This window comes from Rhinolophus hipposideros (assembly GCF_964194185.1).
Source record: "Rhinolophus hipposideros genome assembly, chromosome: 19".
Lineage (NCBI taxonomy): Eukaryota > Metazoa > Chordata > Mammalia > Chiroptera > Rhinolophidae > Rhinolophus > Rhinolophus hipposideros.
The window spans coordinates 50,140,335-50,162,248 of NC_138065.1; the positions used below are offsets into that span (position 1 = coordinate 50,140,335).

General features: G+C 32.2%; 1 protein-coding gene across 2 annotated transcripts in view; it reads left to right on the top strand.

The window, feature by feature from the left end:
• KIFAP3 (kinesin associated protein 3) overlaps positions 1-21,914 on the top strand; it is a 118,199-nt gene that overhangs the window by 2,857 nt on the left and 93,428 nt on the right. For both annotated transcript variants that reach the window (XM_081027024.1, XM_081027025.1), the window contains 7 exons: positions 5,371-5,502; positions 8,536-8,690; positions 11,232-11,287; positions 11,821-11,962; positions 17,585-17,684; positions 18,734-18,858; positions 19,999-20,097. In XM_081027024.1, coding sequence (XP_080883150.1) covers positions 5,371-5,502; positions 8,536-8,690; positions 11,232-11,287; positions 11,821-11,962; positions 17,585-17,684; positions 18,734-18,858; positions 19,999-20,097 — 809 coding nt within the window. The remainder of the gene's footprint in view (positions 1-5,370; positions 5,503-8,535; positions 8,691-11,231; positions 11,288-11,820; positions 11,963-17,584; positions 17,685-18,733; positions 18,859-19,998; positions 20,098-21,914) is intronic.

Sequence of the window (21,914 nt, forward strand, 5' to 3'; positions counted from 1 at the left end):
CACTCAAAATTTGATTATTGTCAGTGGTTTCATTGTAGCTATCACGGAGAAATCTCTAGTCTCTAGTGTCTCTATGTTTACATGTGTAACAGATTTTAGAATCAAAACTTGGGTTTCATTTTTTTGTTCGACCAGTTGTATTTTGACTCAATAGCACTTAATAAATACTCACCAAATAAATACCTAGTGTACGCCTAGCATTGTTTCCGTCATGGGAGAAATGATGCAATAGGCACAGTTCATATTCTCAATTAGATATCCACACAATTAAATAGACAGATAGCAGCCAGTGATTTTGTTTGTTTGTTTGGTTGGTTGGTTTTTTGCCTCTGCTTAAAACTCCCTGATGGCTTTCCATTGCTCTTAGAGTTACAGCACCGATCTTCTGAGCTTCATCTCTCTAATCCCATCCCACACCCAGTAATTCCATACTTCGGCCTTGCAGAAATAGCTTCTTCTAGATGCCTATGTGTTTTATTGTTAGGTGCCTATGTGTTTTATTGTTAGGTTCCACATGCCCTTCCCATTGTCTGGAATTTGCCTTGTTCACCCAGCTAACCCCTCATCTTTCCTGTTTTAGCTTACACATCTTTTTTTTACAGAACGTCTTTGCTGAGACGACCTTTCACACCACACATTCTAGGTCAGATATACCTTGCCAGGTTCCCATGACATCTTCTACTACCTTGTCTTTCCCACTCTTACTACTTTACTGTTTTTCCTGCTGGTCTGTAAGCTTTAAAAGGATGAGCTACTATGTATCTTAACTTCCCATTGTATACCCAGTGCCAGCACAGTGCCTGGAACATAAGTACTCAATAAATAGTTACTAAATGGAGTGAGAATAAGGCTACAAAGACAAATGGGCCAAATCATAGAGGACTTATGATCTGTAGTAAAGAATTGAGACTTAGAAGAACAATGGGGAACCACTGAAGGATTTTAAGATTGAATGGCATTTATTCATTCAATAGTTATTTAAAATTCTACCATGTAAAAGTCACTCAGCCTAGTGATAAAAAGTATTAGATGAATGAGATGTATTTTCCTTGCCTTTATGGTAGTTATAATGTAGCAAGGAATACAGACTTTAAACAGCATAAGAAGTTACTGTTTTACTGTATTTATGATAAGTGCCCTAAGTATATGGTAACTGAAATAAGGATTTGGCTTTTGTGTAAAGCTTTTTTCACACAGTATAATTTTTCAACATTTACCCATGTTTTAGCTTTTTTCAGTACAGTACTTCATTCCTTTTAATAGCTGAATAATAATCCATTGTATGGATATAGCACGCATTTGTTTGTCCATCTGTTGATGGACATTTAGGCTATTTCCATCTATTGGCTATTGTCAATAAAGCTACTGTGAGCATTCCTGTACGAGTTTTTGTTTGAAAACCTATTTTCACTCTTTTGGTATATATTCCTAGTTGTTGCTGGGTCATATGCTAATTATGTTTAACTTATTGAGGAACCACCAAACTGTTTTCCACAATGGCTGCACCATTTTACGTTCTCACCAGCAATGTAAGAGAGTTTCAGTTTTTCTACATACTCCCCAATACTTGTTTATTTTTTAAAATTAAGACCATTCTAATGGATGTGAAGTGGTATCTTACTGTGGTCTTGATTTACATTTCCCTAGTTACTAGTGACATTGAGCATCTTTTCAGATGCTTCCTGGCCTTCGTCTGTCTTCTTTGGAGAAAAAAGTTTTTTATATGTTCTAGATTCTACTTTCACCCTCTTCACTGTATCTTTCATATACAAAACAGTATGGTACTGGCATAAAAAATGTATAGATCTCTTTTTATATATAGATATATTTTATCTCTAAAGACATATTTAGATATATTTTTATATATTTTTATAGATATAATATAAAATTTTATAGATTTTATAGATACAATTTTTTATATAAAAATATATCTTTAGGTCTATTTTTTTCTTCAGTTGTTTTTTTATATTTAGTGTTTTAAACTTTTCAATCATTGATTTTTTTTCTTTTTTTTTATTCCCATCCGCCAAGTGCTCTCCCCTTTGGTACCCATTAACTTATTCTGTATATCTATGGGTCTGTTTCTGTTTTGTTTATTCATTTGTTTTGTTTTTTTATCTTTTTATGGTTAATATCCCATTGTGTATATTACCATGTCTTCTTTATCCATTCATCTATTGATGGACATGTAGGTTTCTTCCATATCTTGCTATTACTAGTAATGCTGCAATGAATGTGGGGATGCATATATCTTTTCAAATTAGTGTTTTTGGGTTTTTTTGGATAAATACCTAGAAGAGGAATGCTGAATCATATGGTAGTTCTATTTTTAATTTTTTGAGGATCCTCCATACAGTTTTCCACAGTGGCTGCACTAATTTATAGCCTCACCAACAGTGTATGAGAGTTCCTTTTTCTCCACATCCTCGCCAACACTTGTTTGTTGATTTATTAATGATACCCATTCTGACAGGTGTGAGGTGGTGTCTCATTGTGATTTTAATTTACATTTCCCTGATGATTACTGGGTTTCTCTGAAAATTAGACCTAGCTGGACCATCAGCTCTAATGCATCTTTTGGAGAAAAATTAAAATAAGACCCGGTATTATATTATATTATATTATATTATATTATATTATATTATTATATTATATTATATTATATTATATTATATTATATTATATTTTATTTTATTTTATATTATATTATATTATTATAAAGACCCGATCTTATATTACATTAAAATAATACCGGGTCTTATATTAATATTGGCTCCAAAAGACGCATTAGAGCTGATGGTCTGGCTGGGTCTTATTTTCAGGGAAACATGGTAGTGACATTGAGCGTCTTTTCATGTGTCTGTTGGTATGTCCTCTTTGGGGAAAAATGTCTGTTTTTCTGCCCATTTTTAAATTCAATTGTTTGTTTTTTTGGTGTTAAGTTGTATGAGTTTATTACATATTTTAGATATTAACCCCTTATCAGATACATCATTTGCGAAAATCTTCTCCCATTTAGTCTTTTTGTTTTGTTGATGGTTTCCTTTGCTGGGTAAAAACTTTTTAGTTTGATATAGTTCCATTGCCCAAGGAGACATCCAAAAAAAGATATTGCTGAGAATGATGTCAAAGAGTTTTCTGTCTGTGTTTTCTTCTGGGAGTTTTATGGTTTCAGGTCTTACTTTTAAGTCTTTAATCCATTTTGAGTGTATTTTTGTATATGGCATAAGAAAAGTGATCCAGTTTCATTTTTTTGCATGTCTTTACCCCGTTGGATATCCTTGCCTCCTTTGTCATAAATCAATTGACTATATGAGCGAGGATTTATTTCTAGGCTTTGTATTCTATTCCGTTGATCTACATGTCTCTTTTTATGCCAGAACCATACTGTTTCACTATTGTAACTTTGTAGTATAGTTTCTTCCCAATACATGACTTTTATTGCATCTTTGAAATATTACAACTGAGAAATCATCCGACATCTTGGGTATTTCTGTAGCTGGACAACTTAGATCTTATTCATCAGCCTGTTGAACTGTTCCTTTTTCAGAAACATAGATACCATCCAAAAATTTTCTGATAGCCTTGTTTTTAACTGTTGTGGCTTGTTGAATTGAAGCAGCTGAATTTCATACAAGTTCAGTGTCATTTCCTTCAAGAATTAACTCATCTTCCTGGGCTTGAGATATTGAACAAGACCTCATCCAAACCCTGCAGATGTGTTTTCCACTGAAGAATTTTCGGATTTCATATAGGGAACCATTCTCCTGAATAACAGTGTTGATGGGGAAGTGAACACACAGAGACCTCCTCTTGTAATGGACGCCCAGGCTGACACCCTGGACCATGTTTCGTATCTGACTGCCAAGCGTGCAGACAGGAGCCAGGTTCTTGCTAATTCCCCACCATCTGTCAACCCAGAGCTCTTCCTTCTCTTTGCAAAGAGACTGAGTTCTACCTTAGTAAGGTTGAAGTCCCTCTGCAGAGACTTCCTTTCAGAGTGATGTCCACTTAGAGAGAACGCATTTGTGAGGCCTCAGAACAAAGTAGAGCATGTAGTAAAGATGGTCCAAAAGGCAAACATCAAGTCTCGTACATTTTCTGGTATGTGGACAGTGTGACTGCTGAGGATGGTCTTCATCCTTGCAGGAGAGGGACAAAAAGAGCTCTCTCTAGTGTGGTTTGATATGGAGGGTAAGACCTCCCACCTTGTTTTTTCTCATGCTTTCTTTGGCTATTCTGGATCTTTGGTGGTTCAAGGTAAATTTTAGGATTAGTTGTTCTAATTCTGAGAAGAATGCATTGGCATTTTAATAGGGATTGCATTGAATCTGTATATTGCTTTAGATAGTAAGGACATTTTAACAATATAAATCCTTCTAATCCATGAGGAAGGTATATCCTTCCATTTTTTTTGTATCTTGTTCAGCTTCTTTTTTCAATGTGTTATAGTTTTCAGAGTACAGGCCTTTCTCCTCTTTGGTTAAATTTATTCCTATGTATTTTATTCTTTTTGATGCAAGTGTGAATGGGATTGTTTTCTTAATTTCTCCTTCTGATCATTTGTTGTCAGCGTATAGAAACACAACAGATTTCTGAATATTGGTTCTGTATCCTGAGACTTTCATTTAGTAGTTCTAGTAGTTTTTTGGTGGAGTCTTTAGGGTTTTAGTTGTTTTTTCTTTTGATGTCATTATTTAAGAAACCATTGCCAAATCCAAGGTCATGAAGATTTGCCCCTGTGTTTTCTTCTCAGAGTTTTTTTAGGTTTAGCTCTTAAATTTATGTCTTTGATCCATTTTGAATTAATTATGTGGTGTGTGGTAGGGTCCACTTTCATTCTTTTACATGTGGACGTCCAGTTGTCTCAACACCATTTGCTTAAGAGATTATTCTTTTCTCCCTCAATGAAAGGTCTTTACAATCTTGTTGAAATCAATTGACTGTAGGCAGTTTTTTATTCCTGGACTCAATTCTATTCCATTGATCTATATGTTTATCTTTATGCTAGTAATTCGCCGTTTTGATTACTGTAGCTTTGCAGTACATTTTGAAATCAGGAAGTGTAAGTCTTCCAACTTTGTTCTTCTTTTTCAAGATTGTTTTGGGTACTCAGAGTACCATGTGTTTCCATATGAATTTTAGGATCATTTTTCCATTTCTGCAAAAAAGGCTTTGGGAATTTGATAGGGATCACATTGCATCTGTAGATCACTTTGGGAAATGTTGCCATCTTAACTATCGATCTCATTCATATGCATATGTTACTCCAGCCCACATGATGTTTTTGGAACTAGAAACTAGATAAAAACCATGGACATTTTGTGAGGTTTTTAATCTAGCTATGCCTCTTTTTATTTTACATTATAGGAAAGTTAAAGGAGGAAATATTGATGTACATCCATCAGAAAAAGCACTTATTGTTCAATATGAAGTGGAAGCTACCATTCTTGGAGAAATGGGAGATCCCATGTTGGGAGAACGAAAGGAATGCCAAAAAATGTAAGTTTTCTTCATTTGTGTACATTTTGAAAGTAGTGAACCTTGTACAAACTTGATAGAAATATGATGCTATTTAAATCTACAAAGATGATAAGTGGTACATTTTGACGACATGTGAAAGTCTCATGCGATCTTACTGATGTCCAAAGAAAAGCTAAGTCATCAATCTGTGCCTTTACAGTCTCATATATCACATTTTGTGAGGAAAAATTAGGTTTGGGTTCTTAAGAATGCAGTCAGTAGCCTCATTCAACTAGAATTAAATGAGAGTGTTGTTACAGTTTGAAAATCTGCAGGTTTCCTAGATAAGGGGTACATGCACTAGTTAGGCAGCTGGAAAGCGTTACTACCCACTATGACTAGAGTAAGTGGATTTATAAATATCAGTGAGGGGGAGACCTGAGTACCTCAATTTTGGGATACTCCACTCTGGCTGCAAAAAATCTGAAGAGAAATCATAGTGTGGGACCAAAAAGATACTGTGCTTTGTTGACAATTCAAGAGGTCTTATCAATGGCAGCAACTGGGGGTGAGGGTTTTGAGGAGACACTCATAGATTGAGATAGGCATGAAGTGAAACTGTCATTAAATTGGGGTTGTTAGTGCTATGGCCCAAGTCACAAGACTTGTATTTCATTCTTTATGAGAAACTGATGGTTATGCTCCAAAAATAATGTAGGTATTTCTCTTGTGAGTTTTTGGTGTTCTTAATAGGCATAGGCTGCCTAATAAAGACTATATTTTTTGTTTATAGGAATAATCAGTAAACATACAGGTAATATTTTCTAAAAATTCTAGCCCTACCTAGTTTTTCTTTGTCTTTTATAATAAGGAAAGGATTCAGGAGAGAGCTCTACGCACTAAAAGAAGAAAATCTGTTATTTTTAATGGAAAGAAGATGAATCAGATTGCTAATACACACACACACACATGTTGGTAGAAAACAGATCTAAAAAGAGCTAGAAAAATCTGCTTTATTAAATCGAGATACCACTACACCTAGTAGAATGGGTAAAATCCAAAAACACTGGCAGCACCAAATGCTGGTGAGAATATAGACCAATAGGAACTCACTCATGGCTGGTGGGAGTGTAAAATGCAGCCACTTGGGAACACAGTTGGGCAGTTTCTTACAAAGCCAAACATAGGCTTACCCTGTGATCCAGCAATTGTGCCCCTAAATATTAACCCAGATGCGTTGGAAACATATGTCCACACACAACCAGCACATGAATGTTTATCGCAGCTGTATTTCTAATTGTCAACAACTAGACGCAACCAACATATCCTTCAGTAGGCAAATGGGTAAACCAACAATGGTGCCTCCCTACTATCACGTATTATTCAGCACTAAAAAGAAATCAACTATAAAAAGACATGGAGGAACCTAAATGGGTATTACTAAGTGAAAGACGCTCTATTGGAAAAGCTACATCTTATATGAGTCCAACTATGTAACATTCTAGAAAAGGTAAAACTACAGTAAAAAGATTAGAGGTTGTCAGGGGTTCAGGGGGCGGGGACGGAGAGAATAAGGGGAGGAGGGAATAGGTGGAGCAGAAAGCATTTTTAGGGCACTAAGACTATTCTGTATGACCTGACATTATCCATTTGTCAGAGCCCACAGAACTGTATAACACAGAGTGAAGGTCAACTAATGTCAACTTTATAATAAGGTTCAGTACTGGTTCATCTTGATAACAAAGGTCCCATGCTAATGCAAAATGGTAATAATAGATAAAAGCAGCATGGGGGGGTTAGTGGGGAACTCTGTACTTTATGCACAATTTTTCTGTAAACCTAAAACTGCTCTAAAAAAGACTAGTAAGAAATTTTTAAAATATATCTTTATAGCATTTCTGTTGTGTCTCTTCTCAGTCAGATTTATGGAAACTGCCAAGATTTCCCAGTTGCTTGCTAAAATTAAACATAGAGAGATTCTTTTGAGAATTTTTCTCTGAATGGTCTCTCCTTTCTAGCTCTGCCTTCTGATGTGCAGTGAAATCATCCAAAAATTTAATCAACAGTTTAAAAGGTAGCTTGTAGAATCCCAAGAGGACCAGATTTGGGAATGACTGTAGAGCTAGGAATAACGTTTCACTCACGATTCTGGACTTCTTTCAGGAGAGGTCATCTACATCTGAATAATGATTTCACAGATGCTCAGTACAGGACCTTTTCCTGAGACCTCTGTCCTTGCTGCCTCTAATATCTGACGTCTCGCCAAATATTGGCCATTTCACCAAGAAATAATTCTGCACAGTGGCAACTTTATGTTTTTCTTGGAATCTAAGACTTGCATGAACACATCTGCTTGTGAGAGTCTTTTCTAGCCCTGAAGGTTGAGTCTTCACCCTGAATTTTCATAGCTCTCCCTGGTGCCATGAATCCATGTAAATGCAATTGTTTCCAGACTCCGAATGACCTTTTCTTAATTGAGCTTCCAATGAATCTCCTGGACTAAAATAAAAAGGAGGGAGAAACTGGTTTATTATTTTTTTGATGTAGTCACACATATGAAACATATTCATTTGTTCCTCAGAATTCCTCATATAGGTCTTAAAATGCATCCTGCTTTTTTTTCTTCTGCTTTCTGTATAATTTCCATTAGAACAACTGAATCCTAAAATATCAATATTGCGTCTTGTCCCTAACTGAAAAACATAAATGATTGTGACTATGGTCAAGAAAATAATTCATCTTTGGCAATATGGATTCTCACATCCCATGACTAAAGACTATGTGTATTATATCAGAAAGACATTTAAAATAAGATCTCTGAATATGCTCTCCTGCCTAAAGCATCACATTTAGGTGTTATTAGGTTCTTTTTATCTCGTTTGTCCAGCTCAAAGAAAATCATCGCTTGGCATTTATCTAATCCTAATTATTATATCTAATATGTTATTATATCTTACTGAAATAGTCTATGTAAAGTATATTAAAGTGCTTTATTAAGTATTTATTTAAAGAACTGTTGTTTATCACTTACTTTGATAATACCTGAATTGGAAAATTCTGATATGCTTACAGCATTCGACTTAAGAGTCTCAATGCCAACACAGATATAACTTCCTTGGCACGGAAGGTGGTGGAAGAATGTAAACTCATTCATCCCTCAAAACTAAATGAGGTAGAACAGCTGTTGTACTATCTGCAGAACCGCCGTGATTCATTGTCAGGAAAAGGTAAGTAGAAGAATTTCTGACTTCTTCATGCAGGACCAGAGTTGTTTGACTAGGGTTTGTACTTTACATATTTGAAAGATATTTGTTTTGTTTTGTTTTTACCAGTGCTATGAATAAGTAAATGAAAGATGAACAAACATATTAGTTTCCTCCATGTCGGGCTTTATATTAGATGTTCCCACGCAAAATGATGTTTCTATTTCATACTGTGTCTGTGTGCGTGCGTGTGTATGTACAAATCCGCTGAAATAAGGAACACAAAAGCAAATGCCTGTTGTATTGAGTCTAGAATAATAAAAGGAGAGAACTTTGGGCAGAAAACCTATTTTCTCTATTCCAACTAGATTTATATTTTCAAAATTGTTTATTGACATTTAATTTATTTGAGTGGATTACTTAGGTATTTAAATGTTAAGATATATGTCGTGCTCTAGACTATACAAAAGATGTTTTAGGAATCTTCCTTAGGAAAATATTACCTTTTCATTCCTCATCGTCTCAATTGTTGCCATTCTTCTATCTTTAATTCCTTCATTAAAGAACTAAGCTATTAAAATATTAGAGCTAAATGATTATTTATAGAAGACATTTTAAAATAATCTAAACCAAAAAATGAAGCAAAATAGAAACAGACATTTAACTGGAAAGTCATTTCAGATTATGAATGCTTAGTTATTCCATTTCATAGTATTTATTAAGTTTACATATCTTTGTAAGTTCTAAAATGTGGTGCCTTTGAAATAACTTATAAATGCTTAAGTTTTGATTGTACTAATTGAAATTTTTTTTAAATGTTTTTCAAGTTAATCACTCTTCTCTCTCTATCCCAATAAAATGCCTCGTGCCTGACATACACTTTTATTAGTTAGCCCTAAATACAGTTACTAACTCACATTATATGATCAGTATGTATTTATTGAATGAATTGGATGACTGTGAACTTATTTAAAAGCAAAATTAAGCGTTTCAAACTTGATTGCTCCCAGCTACATAGCTGGCATTCAGTGTATACTTGTTAATTATTGAAACTAAGTGCTATAAGGAAAATATTACCAGGAAGAATTTTTATTAAATATTTCATAATAGATTAATTTTGCTAAGATGTCTATAAATGATGAGAAGATAACATCTTCAGTAACTTAAATAAGTTCAAAGTGAGCAAAGTAAATCCTGTATTTTTTAAAGACATGTGTATACTTATTGTGGGTTGTACAATATAGTTAAAATTGATCTTTCCTAATGCCAAATTAATATAATTCTGATGGTATTTTATAATAAAATATCTTTAATGAAAACCCTTTCAGTGAGTTTTCAGGGTAAATCAGTTTTCTCATCTCCTTCGGAATAAGAGGAAATTTTCATGTCATTATAAATGGATTAATTCATCCAAATCAATGTATCTTTATGTAGATATTAATATTTGAAGACATATATGAAATGCTGTACTATATTAAATATACACTTATTTGTAGAAACCATTTTTATTAACTATTTTACTTGATATTCACTGTTTTAAAGCCAGAAATTTTGCCCTAAAGTGATTGAAACAAAACAATATGTATTTGATTTATGATTCTTTACCTTAAGTGATGTTTTTTTCTTTGCTTAATTAAAACCACTGTCATAGTAAAGTATCTATTTGAGGCAAAATCTAACCAACAACTGTTGAGAAAATATAACCTTATTTAGAACAGTTACCATCCTCTGAAAACAATCAGGGCTAATTCCCATTATATGTAAAACATATTTGATAATTATAGAATCAAAATTTTGATACTACTCAAACATATTTTAATGTACATGCAATTGCTTAGGTTTTTAACCCAGATCAGTGAAGTATTTTTGATAATTTTTTATTAGCAAATGAAATTCTGCTATGAATCAAATAATTGAGTGTAACAAGTGGCTCAAAGTACTGTTCAACCCCTTTAGATACCTCTTTCATTTATTTGGGAACAAGTGAGGATTAATGCAGTTGTGAAATATTTGTCTTTTAATATATGATCCTTATTTTGTTAAAAAAAATTCTGTAAGTAACTGTTCTTTATTTTAACTTTTAACTTTACCCAAGTTATTTATTTTTCTTTTCCTTTGTTAATTTTCATTTTAGTTATTATTTTCTCAACTCATTCATTTTTTCTTCGCCTTGTTGATTTTTTTATTCCCACCTTAAATATGAGTTAGCAGGGGAACAAGAAGAATCTGAAGACTGTTTTGCTTCTTGTTGGCGAGTCTGGCTATTTACATACCCAAAAAGTTAACCAAGGAGGAAGTTAAAATTTCTGCCTAACATAACTTGGGGATTATTTGTTGGTTTTATTTATTTATGTTTTCCTTGATATCTTCAGTAGAACAGAGGATTATAGATGAGCAGTTTTTTTTGTATGTTGGAAAAAAGATTGTTTTATAAACCATTCAGTTTTAAGATCCCCAGCTTAGCTAGAATTAAACTCAGCTTCTAAAAATAGAAATTACCTAGAAATCCTAAAAACCTAGTTCTTCTCATTAAAAAAAAAAACACAAAAATCTATCTTTTTACAGAAAAAAAAGAAAAATCAAGCAAGCCTAAAGATCCACCTCCTTTTGAAGGAATGGAGGTAAGACTGTGTCCTGATCTAATAGAAAACTGATTGTAAGGTCTTGCCTTTTACCGTTAATAATTCATGCAATCAGATTAAACAGATGTGGAATTTTTAAAAATATTGATCTTAGAAGTACATGAAAAAGGTGGAAAATCAATATTTAATTGGTAAAGGTAAAAATTATTTGATGTGTTTTTTAGATATAATTTATTTTGAAAGAAAAATGAATTGTAAAATGTTTTAAACGTTCTTATTACAATATGTTTTGAAATATTGTTTAATCTATTGTAGAAGATACAAATTAGTTTTCATTACATTTAAGATACTTTATATTGATAGACCATTCTTAGAGTTTATATTCATCCCATTTTATCATATGGTTCATAACTACTTTGTAATGGTATCCTAGCATTCTGCTATGCGTCATTTGAAAACTTGTCTATTATTATAAAGGGCAGTATACTGATCACAAAATAATCATTCCTTTGATAGTGGCTCTGTTAAGCATTATTGTTCTGGAGTACTTTCGTCCTCTCCTTTTGTTTCAGATTGATGAAGTTGCTAACATTAATGACATGGATGAATACATTGAGTTATTATATGAAGATATTCCTGACAAGGTTCGGGGTTCTGCTTTGATCCTGCAGCTTGCTCGAAATCCTGATAACTTAGAAGAACTACTATTAAATGGTAACTTATATTTATAACTATTAAAAATAGAAAAATTATTGTGAAATATGATTTTTAAATTTATTACATTAGAGAAGTAAGCTAAAATTATTTATTCCAAACCTAGGAATGCACTTATTTTCCAGCTCTTTATTACCTTTCTTCTTATTCAGATTTTAACATGAGGGCATAATATTTTAATATTCTCTGGAGAATTCACAAATCATTTAGTTTAAATAAGGAAAGTCAAGCATTAATAGTAATATATCTTTCTTCTCTGGAAGACTTGCTTATTCTTTCAATTTGTTTACAATATGAAACTTCTGACATTTGTATACATATGTATAAGCTTTTATTAAATTCAAGTTCCAATATTAGTTCTCTTTCGGTAGCACAGCAAACGATATTAATCTTTATAATTTAATTTTGATTGAATTTGCTTTCCTTTCATTAGAAGTGCTAGTTAAAGAAAAAGAAGATATAATCCTCTTAAACCTCTTTTTTGGCTATGATATCACTATAGAATTATTTTAAATGCATAGTTTTCTGAGATTATACTTTTGCCAAAACTGAAATATGGAAGGTATCATTATTATCTGATTTCCATCACATGTCTGTTGTTGAACTCCTTTTATGGTGGCACACCCATATTTTGTAGCTTGGAAAATATATACAGAGATCTTTCCAGAGAATCCTAGAATATTACCAATATTCCAATTAGGAAATTTTGACATTTTAAGTATTTTTAAAATTATACAACTCATATATTATTATGTTACTTTAAAAGAATTAGAATATTATAGATAAGACCCCTTTGATCATTATGTTGTAATGTGTTATGAGTTTTTGTACGTTCATCCAGATTTTTTTCATACTTTTACATATATAAGAGTATAGGTTTTTTTCTGTGTTAAAATATAGAGTATTGCCTTATGTGAATTTTTATATTACATCATGTCTTACTTGGTAATTTTTTCTCCATGAAGTAATGTTTTAAAATTTCATATATGTACATACATATATAATTACATATATGTGTAATTACATATATATGTAAAAATATATATAATGAATTTTAAACTACTTTTGATAAATGCATTTTATAATGTCATACATATTCTTTAGTCATTCTCCTACTGATGATCATTAGATTGTTTCCAAATTTTTCAGTAGGAAATATTACTTCAGTGAACATCTTTGTACATATTTTCTTATTTTAGGATGTATGCATAAAAACAAATATCATGCAGAAATACAGGTCATAATAGCTTAAGGGTTATTGCAGAATTGCCTTCTGAATGGTTGTGCCACCCTATTGTTACGCCAGTAGAATATGAATACTATCAAACCTAAAAAGTTTTACCATTATGTTGTTGGAAATAAACAATATCTTTGTTTTAAGTTGCATTTCCCTGATTTTTAATGAATTTGATCTTTTCAAATGTTACCAGACTTTTAGAATTCCTACCCTGTGAAATTTGTATTCACATCTCAAGTATTTATATATATGAGTATGTGTATGTTTATATATGAATATATATCCTTTTTCATTTATATGTATATAAATTAGTACATACATTTATATATATATACATATATACATATATATATATATATATATCATTATATCCTTTTTCTCTTATATACTTAGAAGTAATTTCTCTCAGTTGTCATTTTTTTATATGATATATCTTTTCTATCCCTTTGTTTTCATCTTATTTATATCTTTGAATCTAAAGTGTTTCTGTTGTAGAAAGCATATAGTTGGATAATGTTTGTTTTTAATTTGTACTGCCAATCTCTGCCTTTTGATTGGAGTGTTTAGTCTATTTATCTTTAATACAATTACTTATAAATTAGGATTATCATCTAATATTTTGTATTTGTTTTCTGTATATTTTTAATCTTTCTTTTGTTCCTCTATTCCTTCATTACTGCCTTCTTTTATGTTAAATAGATATTTTCTAGTATATCATTTTAATCCTCTTGGTGTTCTTTACTAACCAAATAATTTGCTTAGTGCTTGCTCTCTGGGATTAGAGTTACCATATTAAATCAAAATACTCTAGTTCAAATTAGTACCAACTTAATTTTAACAGTGTATAAAGACTGCTCCAATATAACTATTCCCTCCCCACTATCATAGTCGTACAAATTACATCTTTATGTATTATCAACCCATCAGCACAGTACTATACTTATTGATATATGCATTTTTAATCACATAGAAGAAAAGAATATAATCAGAAATACATTTATACTGCCTTTTATATTTATCAACATAGCTATCTTTATTAATGCTCTTTATTTCTTTGTTGATTTAAGTTACCCTCTAATGTCCTTTCATTTCAGCCTGAAGAACTCCCTTTAGTATTTTTTATAGGGAAGGTCTACTATCAACAAATTCTCTAAGTTTTTGTTTACCCCTGAATGACTTAATTTTTCCTTGGTGTTTGAAGGATTGTTTTGCTGAATACAGAATTATTGGTTGATAGTCCTTTTCTCTTAGCACTTTGAATATGTCATCCCACTACCTTCATGTTCCCATGGTTTCTAGTGTGAAATCAGCTGTTAATCTTACTGAGGATCCTGTGTACATGTTGAGTTGATTTTCTCTTGCTGCTTTCAATATTTTCTTTGCCTTTGGTTTTTGCCAGTTAGACTATGATGTGTTTAGGTGTTGCTATCTTTGAGTTTATCTTGCTTGGAGTTTGTGGAGTTTCTTGGCAGATTAATGTTTTTCATCAAACTTGGTAAGATTTGGGGTATTATTTTGTTAAGTATTCATTTTGCTCTTTTCTTGTCTCTCCCCTTGGGATCCCCATTATGTTTATATTAGTATGCTTGTTGGTGTCCCCTAGGTCTTTGAGGCTCTGCTTATTGATTTTTCATTCTTTTTTCTATTTATTACTCAAACTCAATAATTTTAATTGACCTGTCTTTACATTTATTGATTCTTTCTTTTTTCTAGTTCACATCTGCTGTTAAGATTTCTAATTAATTTTTCATGTCAAATATCATACAAGTATTTTGCAATTGCAGAATTTCCACATGGTTTATTTTTTAAATGATTTGTATGTCTTAATGGTATTCTTTATTTGGTGAGACATCATTCTCTTACCTTCTCATACTTTTCTTTAATTCTTTCAGTATGTTTCCCTTTAGTTCTTTGAGTATATTTATAATAGCTGATTTAAAATTTTGTCTCACAAGTGTAATGTCTGAGCTTCCTTATGGACACTTTCTATTGACTGCTGTATTTCCTGATTGTGAGACATACTGTCCTGTTTCTTTGCATATCTAGCATTTTTTTCTTCTTTTTTTTTTTTTTTTTTTACTGTTGTTGTTGAAATAATATTGTGGAAACTTTGAAAATCTGATTCCCTCTCTCCCCCAGAGAGGGGAATTTTGTTATTTTGTTATTTTTTTTATTTTTGCTGTTTGTTTGTTTAATGAGTTTCCTGGATTAATTCTGTAAAATCCGTATTCTTTGTACAGCCACTGAAGTCTCTGCTCTGTGAGTTTAGTGGTAGCTAATGATTGGATAGAGACTTCCTTAAATGTCTGGCACTAAAGGTCCCGACTTTTGCTCAGGGGCTGCGTGTGTGTGTGTTTGTGTTTGTGTGTGTGTGTGTGTGTGTGTGTGTGTGTATGTGTGTATGTGTGTTGGGGAACATCTTCAGTGCTCAAGCAGGTCATTTACAACCCTTAGCCTTCACTTCCTGCTTGTACATTGCCTCTAGGTTAGCCAGCGATGAGAGATTAGGTCCTTTATTGGTCTTTTTTCTCTGGCATGTGCACATCCCTGCACATGTGCATGGCCTTCTAGATTCCCAGGAATATGTTGGAGCTTTCCAAAAACCCTGTGAATATCTCATTTTCCAGGTTTTTCTTTTTGATCAGGCTCTTGTTAACTCCAACTGGCAAGGCTGCTGCATGTTACTGCAATGTGGCCACTAGTAGTTTTCAATAAATGCCCTGGATATAAGGCTGTACAGAGCAAGCTCTGTGTCAGGTCAAGTAAAGACAAACCTGGGAATGGAGCTTTTTAGCATCCAGATAGGTCAGACAGTGAGTCTTCTGGAATAGGGATTTTGGGGAGTACCACACTGTTCTGCCTAATTCACTTGCTGCTAGGCTGCTGTTTTTCATGGATACCATAGTTGTGATTTTTCTTAGATATTATTTTGTACATTTTCTTGTATATTATTTTGAGATCACTTTATCATATTCTCTAAAAAAGTCACAATGAGATTTTAATTATGATTGCATTCAACTTATAAATTGGTTTTGTATTTGGACTTTCTGTAAGCTTTGTAATTTTCTTTTGGCTTTTTCTTGATAAACTCATGTACAATTCCTGTAGCTGTATTTTTATTGAGATATTTCTCTATTCTATGTAAAAGGAGAGAAATGAAACAAAATTTGGAAAATAGGTCACTACACTTATGTGTAAATTCATGACATTATAGTACATCATTTTCCAAAGTATATTCTAAGAAATACTATTACCCCTTGATTTTAGTGGTGAAATGCCTTTGGTAATACTAGAATCAACAAAGTTAAACCAGATTCGTTGTTAAGTAGGACTTTTGGAGCCTTTGCCTACCTATTTATTTGACTCCAGAAGGATTTTGGAGTCAAGCATATATTATACTAGTGCTCTGCATTGTGAAAATGAGTAACATTATGAAATGACATTATAGGATGATTTTAAGTTTGTTTAAAAAATTTCTTATGAAATGAATTAATCACATAGTGAATTCTTGTTGTTTCATGATCTGAATAGCCAGAATGCTCAAATAAACTGAACACTTTCATTACAATAATAAATACTGATAAAGTGGTCCATGAAGTACAATAGAGCCTGAGTGCCAATCAAAGAAAGTTGAATTGTGAATTATATATAACACAGATATTTTAATTTTTTATTATTTTAAGAATTGGTAAGCCATGTAGCAGCATTAATTGAAGCCAGTCCCATTACTTTATATTTACTTTATATGTGGTAACTCTCGTTAATCAATGTATTAATTTCACCTTTCTCAAGGTAAAAATCTAGCAGGGATGTTTATTAATCTACCCTAAAGCTAGTTTTGTGAAAGATGTTTTGTTTTATTTATGTCTGTTGGCATCAATTTAACATGATATTAAAATATTAGAGTTATTTTTCTGTGTATAAATTTTATTTGGTTATTAATTTGCTTTAATGGAGCTAGCGTCAGCCTGCTAAACTGCTCATTACTTTTCTTAGAGCTCTTCTGGTTTTTTTACTTATTCACAAGCACCTTAAATCAGATGTTAAAAAAGAAAAAAATTGGTACTGCTGTAGCAGGATTACAAATTGAAATGCAGCTCAAGAAATAAATGGTCTTACTATTTTATTGTTGTATTAATACTCATGTTACTTTAAATCATATTATATTTTTTCTGTTATCAGTTATAGACTCAAAACTACATTTATGAGTTTTTTAGTAAAAGTTGGATTTCAGTTTTAAAAATAGCTTTCTGTGTTGGAAAAAAGCACCCTACTTTTTTGTCCCAGTTCTATCTTAGCTTTGTTATTTATTAATAAGTAGACATTTAAAACCAATCACCAGAGGCAGGAGAATGATTATTTTTGTACATCTCTTTTTCCTTTAGAGACTGCCCTTGGTGCATTAGCAAGAGTCCTGAGAGAAGACTGGAAGCAAAGTGTTGAGTTAGCTACAAACATCATTTACATCTTTTTTTGTTTTTCCAGGTAAGAATAAAAATTAGGAAATAAGAGTACTAGTCCGTGTGTATTTCTCTCTCTGTCTGATTTTGGTTTCGGTTCTAGATTACTGGGGCGCTCAGGGTTCTGTGTGACTGCCGGTGCTCTGCTGCTGAATTCTTACTGTTTCCGCTCTCTGTCCTCTCTGTTGTTCTGTCTTCACTCAGTCTGTCCTCACCCACGCACGCACGTATGTGGGTGTGTACACACACACAGTGGGATAGTATAAGGGGCGGGTTAGAGTATGGGCTCTGGAAGGAGACTGGATTTGAAGCCAATATATTAGCTGTGTGATCTTGGTTCCATTACTTAGCTTCACTGTGCCTTAGTGTTCTCATCTGTAAACTCCATAGTAATCGTAGCACCCTCTTCAGATACTTTTTAGAATAAAGCCTGACCCAGAGTAAGTGCTGGTACATGTTATTGTTTCATACAGATGTGTGTGTGTGTGCAAATACATACCTGTTATGCATCCATATCTATTATTTTACACATATATTCTTCAGAAAGATGTTTATTGAGACATTGTAAAAAGTTTTTAACCAGTTCCTAGAGATTTGCTTGCCTCTATTCTAAAAATATATCAGCATTAGCAAATAAAAATTTACTGAATAAATACTTGGGTAAATGAATTGTCTAGGAAACATGCAAAACCTGATTGTTAATACTTTACTAGTTTATTCTCTGGTATCAGTTTTATTCAATAATAGTATTGTTATCTTTTTAGTTTTGTTAGATGGTAGTCTGAAAATTTATTTTGAGAGTATCTGAAAAGTTAAAATGGTGGTTAAATAAAAATAATATGTTTTATTTAATTTCTAACTTAAAAATAATTTCATTTCAGGTAACGGTAGTATGTTAAAATATAGTTTAAGTAATCTCATGCTTTTAAGTCTTCTTAGTTTGCTGTGGGTGTATTCATTTATTGAAATATATCAAATTTTCTACATTGTTTGTACCGGTGTTTACCCAAAACAAATTTCCTGAACCCACAAAATGTTTTCCTTTAAATGCATACTAAAATCTCTTCTTTAAAGCTTCTCTCAGTTCCATGGACTTATCACTCACTATAAAATTGGAGCTCTCTGTATGAATATCATTGATCATGAATTAAAAAGACATGAGCTTTGGCAAGAAGAACTTTCTAAGAAGAAGAAAGCTGATATCCTTTTAGAATGGCATTTTGTCCCACTGTGTGTGCTATAAGCTTCTGACATCTAGATTGGTATTGCCCTAAACTAGATGGACAACTCAGAAATCTTGGAGATTTTAGATTATTTCTGGAGTCCCAAGTCTCCTGAATGTACCCAAATTCATTTTAACTGGAGGGGTGCGGAGAGGACCATGAATGCGACTTTTAGCAACCATTAATTTATACATTGTGATTGATGACAAGAACTGATATTTTAGAACATATCGTATTCCTGTAAATATCAGACACCATTGGTTGTAAGATGCACCATTATTTATGAACCACTAATGAAGAAAAAGAATGCTTCCAATTAAACAATATCACATCATGGATTATAAGACACATCTAAATTCTGGTGATGTTACGATGTGGGAAAACGTATCTTAGAATCAATGGATTACAATAATTGTAGGAATATAAAAATGACCTATCAGAATTCTGGCCATTTCTCCTAAAATATTACTATTTTATTAAGTCTTAAGTCTCCTGTGTTTTGATGGAAGTAGCATTCAATAAGGGGTTGTTTTTAAATGCTTGGAGATCCTGAGGTATTAATAACTGCTTATTTCTGTCCAGGGGACTGTTTGAGTCCATAGGATGTAATTTTTAAATTTTGTTTACCTCTAACTTTGGGTTATTTCTCTTTTGGCATCTAGTCTGAAATAGGTACTAAAAAGTTTTATACCCTAATCCATGTCCTTTGAATATTCTGGGCATCTGTCTGAAGTGGAAGCCAATATTCTTATTAACTAAATCATTTGCTAAGGCAATAATTTTCTTAGTACGTAGACCCACTTGATAATCTGATGAAAATTAAGAGACTTGTGCACATACATAAAGTATTTGCATATGATTTCTGGGGATTCGAGAATTTTGTGAAGCTCAAACATGTGTTTACCCAAGGACTCCAAGCACGTACTTGAACCCTTGGTTAAGAAGTCCTGTTATACCACAATTAATTGTGCAGAAAATAATGTTTTCGTTAAACTGTTGGTTAGAGAAAATAACTAAATAACTTTGCAGATAAAATTTAATAGTGCTGTTCTTCATAGTATTTTTCAGTAGGTTTTCTTTGTTTCAATGAGTATGGATGATCCTTAACTTGTTTACTTGATGAAGACCCTGAAAACCAAACCTTGAGAAAAGATTATGAAAAAACATTTAAAAAATACCAGGGCCTTGTGATAAAACAGGAACAGCTCTTACGAGGTATGACTTCATAATCAATGAGAAAAGCAGCAAAGTGCTTATTGTACATTTAGTTTGTTCCTTATTTTTGGTCTGATCAATAAAGCTAATACCAGAATAGTTGAAAGTTTTGTAAATTTTAATATGCTACTAATTTTTCTGTCATTAGCATGGGTAATAATATTTTAAATTTCACTCTACTATTTTCCACCAAAAGGCTCCTAAATGTATATATATATACTTGCTATTTATTTACTCAGAGATAATATTTTTAAGCCAATGTGTGACCTTTCAATAATAAGAATTGTATCTTTCAAACCCTAATATACTTATATAGTGAATGATTTTGTTGCTTCCCTAGGAAATTGATGTACAATTTTTCAGAATATTTCTCTTGTTTAATAAAAAGTAGTTTCTTCTTTGAAGGGTTTATTGAGAAATTTACATGTTAACTAGTATGGTTTCTCAGTCATTCATAAGATGTAAAATCTTACGGTTAGTGAGAATGATGTGGGGCTTTGAAGTGTACGTTCAATTCCTGCTTTGTAGCTATTGAATTTTTCCAGCTTTATTGAAATATAATTAACATATAACGTAATGTATGTTTAAGGTATACAGTAGGATAATTTGTTACATGTATATATTAAAAATTTTTGTCACAATAAGGTTAGTTAACACATCCTTCACCTCAGTTAATTACCATTTTGCTGTTGTTATGGTGAGGACATTTAAGTTCTACTCTTATAGCAATATTCAAATATGCAATACAGCATTGTTAACTAAAGTCGCCATCTTATAACTTAAACTATTGCCCCCACAATCCAGCCCCTGGTAATCATAAATCTACTCTGTTTGTGAGGGTTCAACTATTTTGGATTCCACATGTAAATCAGAATGTATGATATATCTTCTCTGATTTATTTCCCTTAGCATAATGCCCTCAAGGTCCATCTATGTTGTCACAAATGGCAGAATATCTTTCTCTATTTATCGATTAATAATATTCTATCATGTAAATATGTACATCCATATTTATATACCACATTGTTTTTATCCACTTATCCAGCAATGAGCACTTATGTTGCTTCCATGTCTTGGCTATTGTGAATAATGGGAGTGAGCATGGGAATGCAAATATCTCTTTGAGATCATTATTTTGTTTTCTTTGGATACCTACCCAGAAGTGGGATTACTGTGAAATTTTTATAATACTTCTTTCCTTATAAAATTGTCTTAAAATTAAAATGGGTTACTAGTTATATATCAACTAGTACAGTGCCTGGCATACAATAGGTACTTAATTAGTGTGAATTGCCTTTCCACCTCAAATATTTGTTAAATAAATTAAATAATTATGTGTGTATATACATATATATGTAACTATATACATATGCGATATATATATGTATATATGTGGTGTGTGTGTGTGTGTGTGTATTTCTATTCATACAGATTTAGAGATGGTTTGTAAGAATACATGCAATAAAATACTAAAATAATGAATAAAATCAAGGCCATATGAGATCAAAGAGATTATGTTGACCATAATAGCCTATGTAATTCTGACAGAAATCTTTCAAGTCTTAACTCTAAAGCTTTCTGTCAGTCAAGGCAAAATGTAAAACATTACCTTTTTACATAATTCTCATTGTAAAAAGGAAACAATTGTATGAGTTATGAAAGCCTAATTATTTTTATTATGGTATCTGAAAAATTTTTACTTAGAACCAGTAGACAGTGGGCTCACCTTTGTCTAGTGTGACAGTCATATTACTGAATTTCATGTGGCCATTTCCTGTAGTGACTATCAGAAATCAGTCTGAAAATGAAAATTTAGT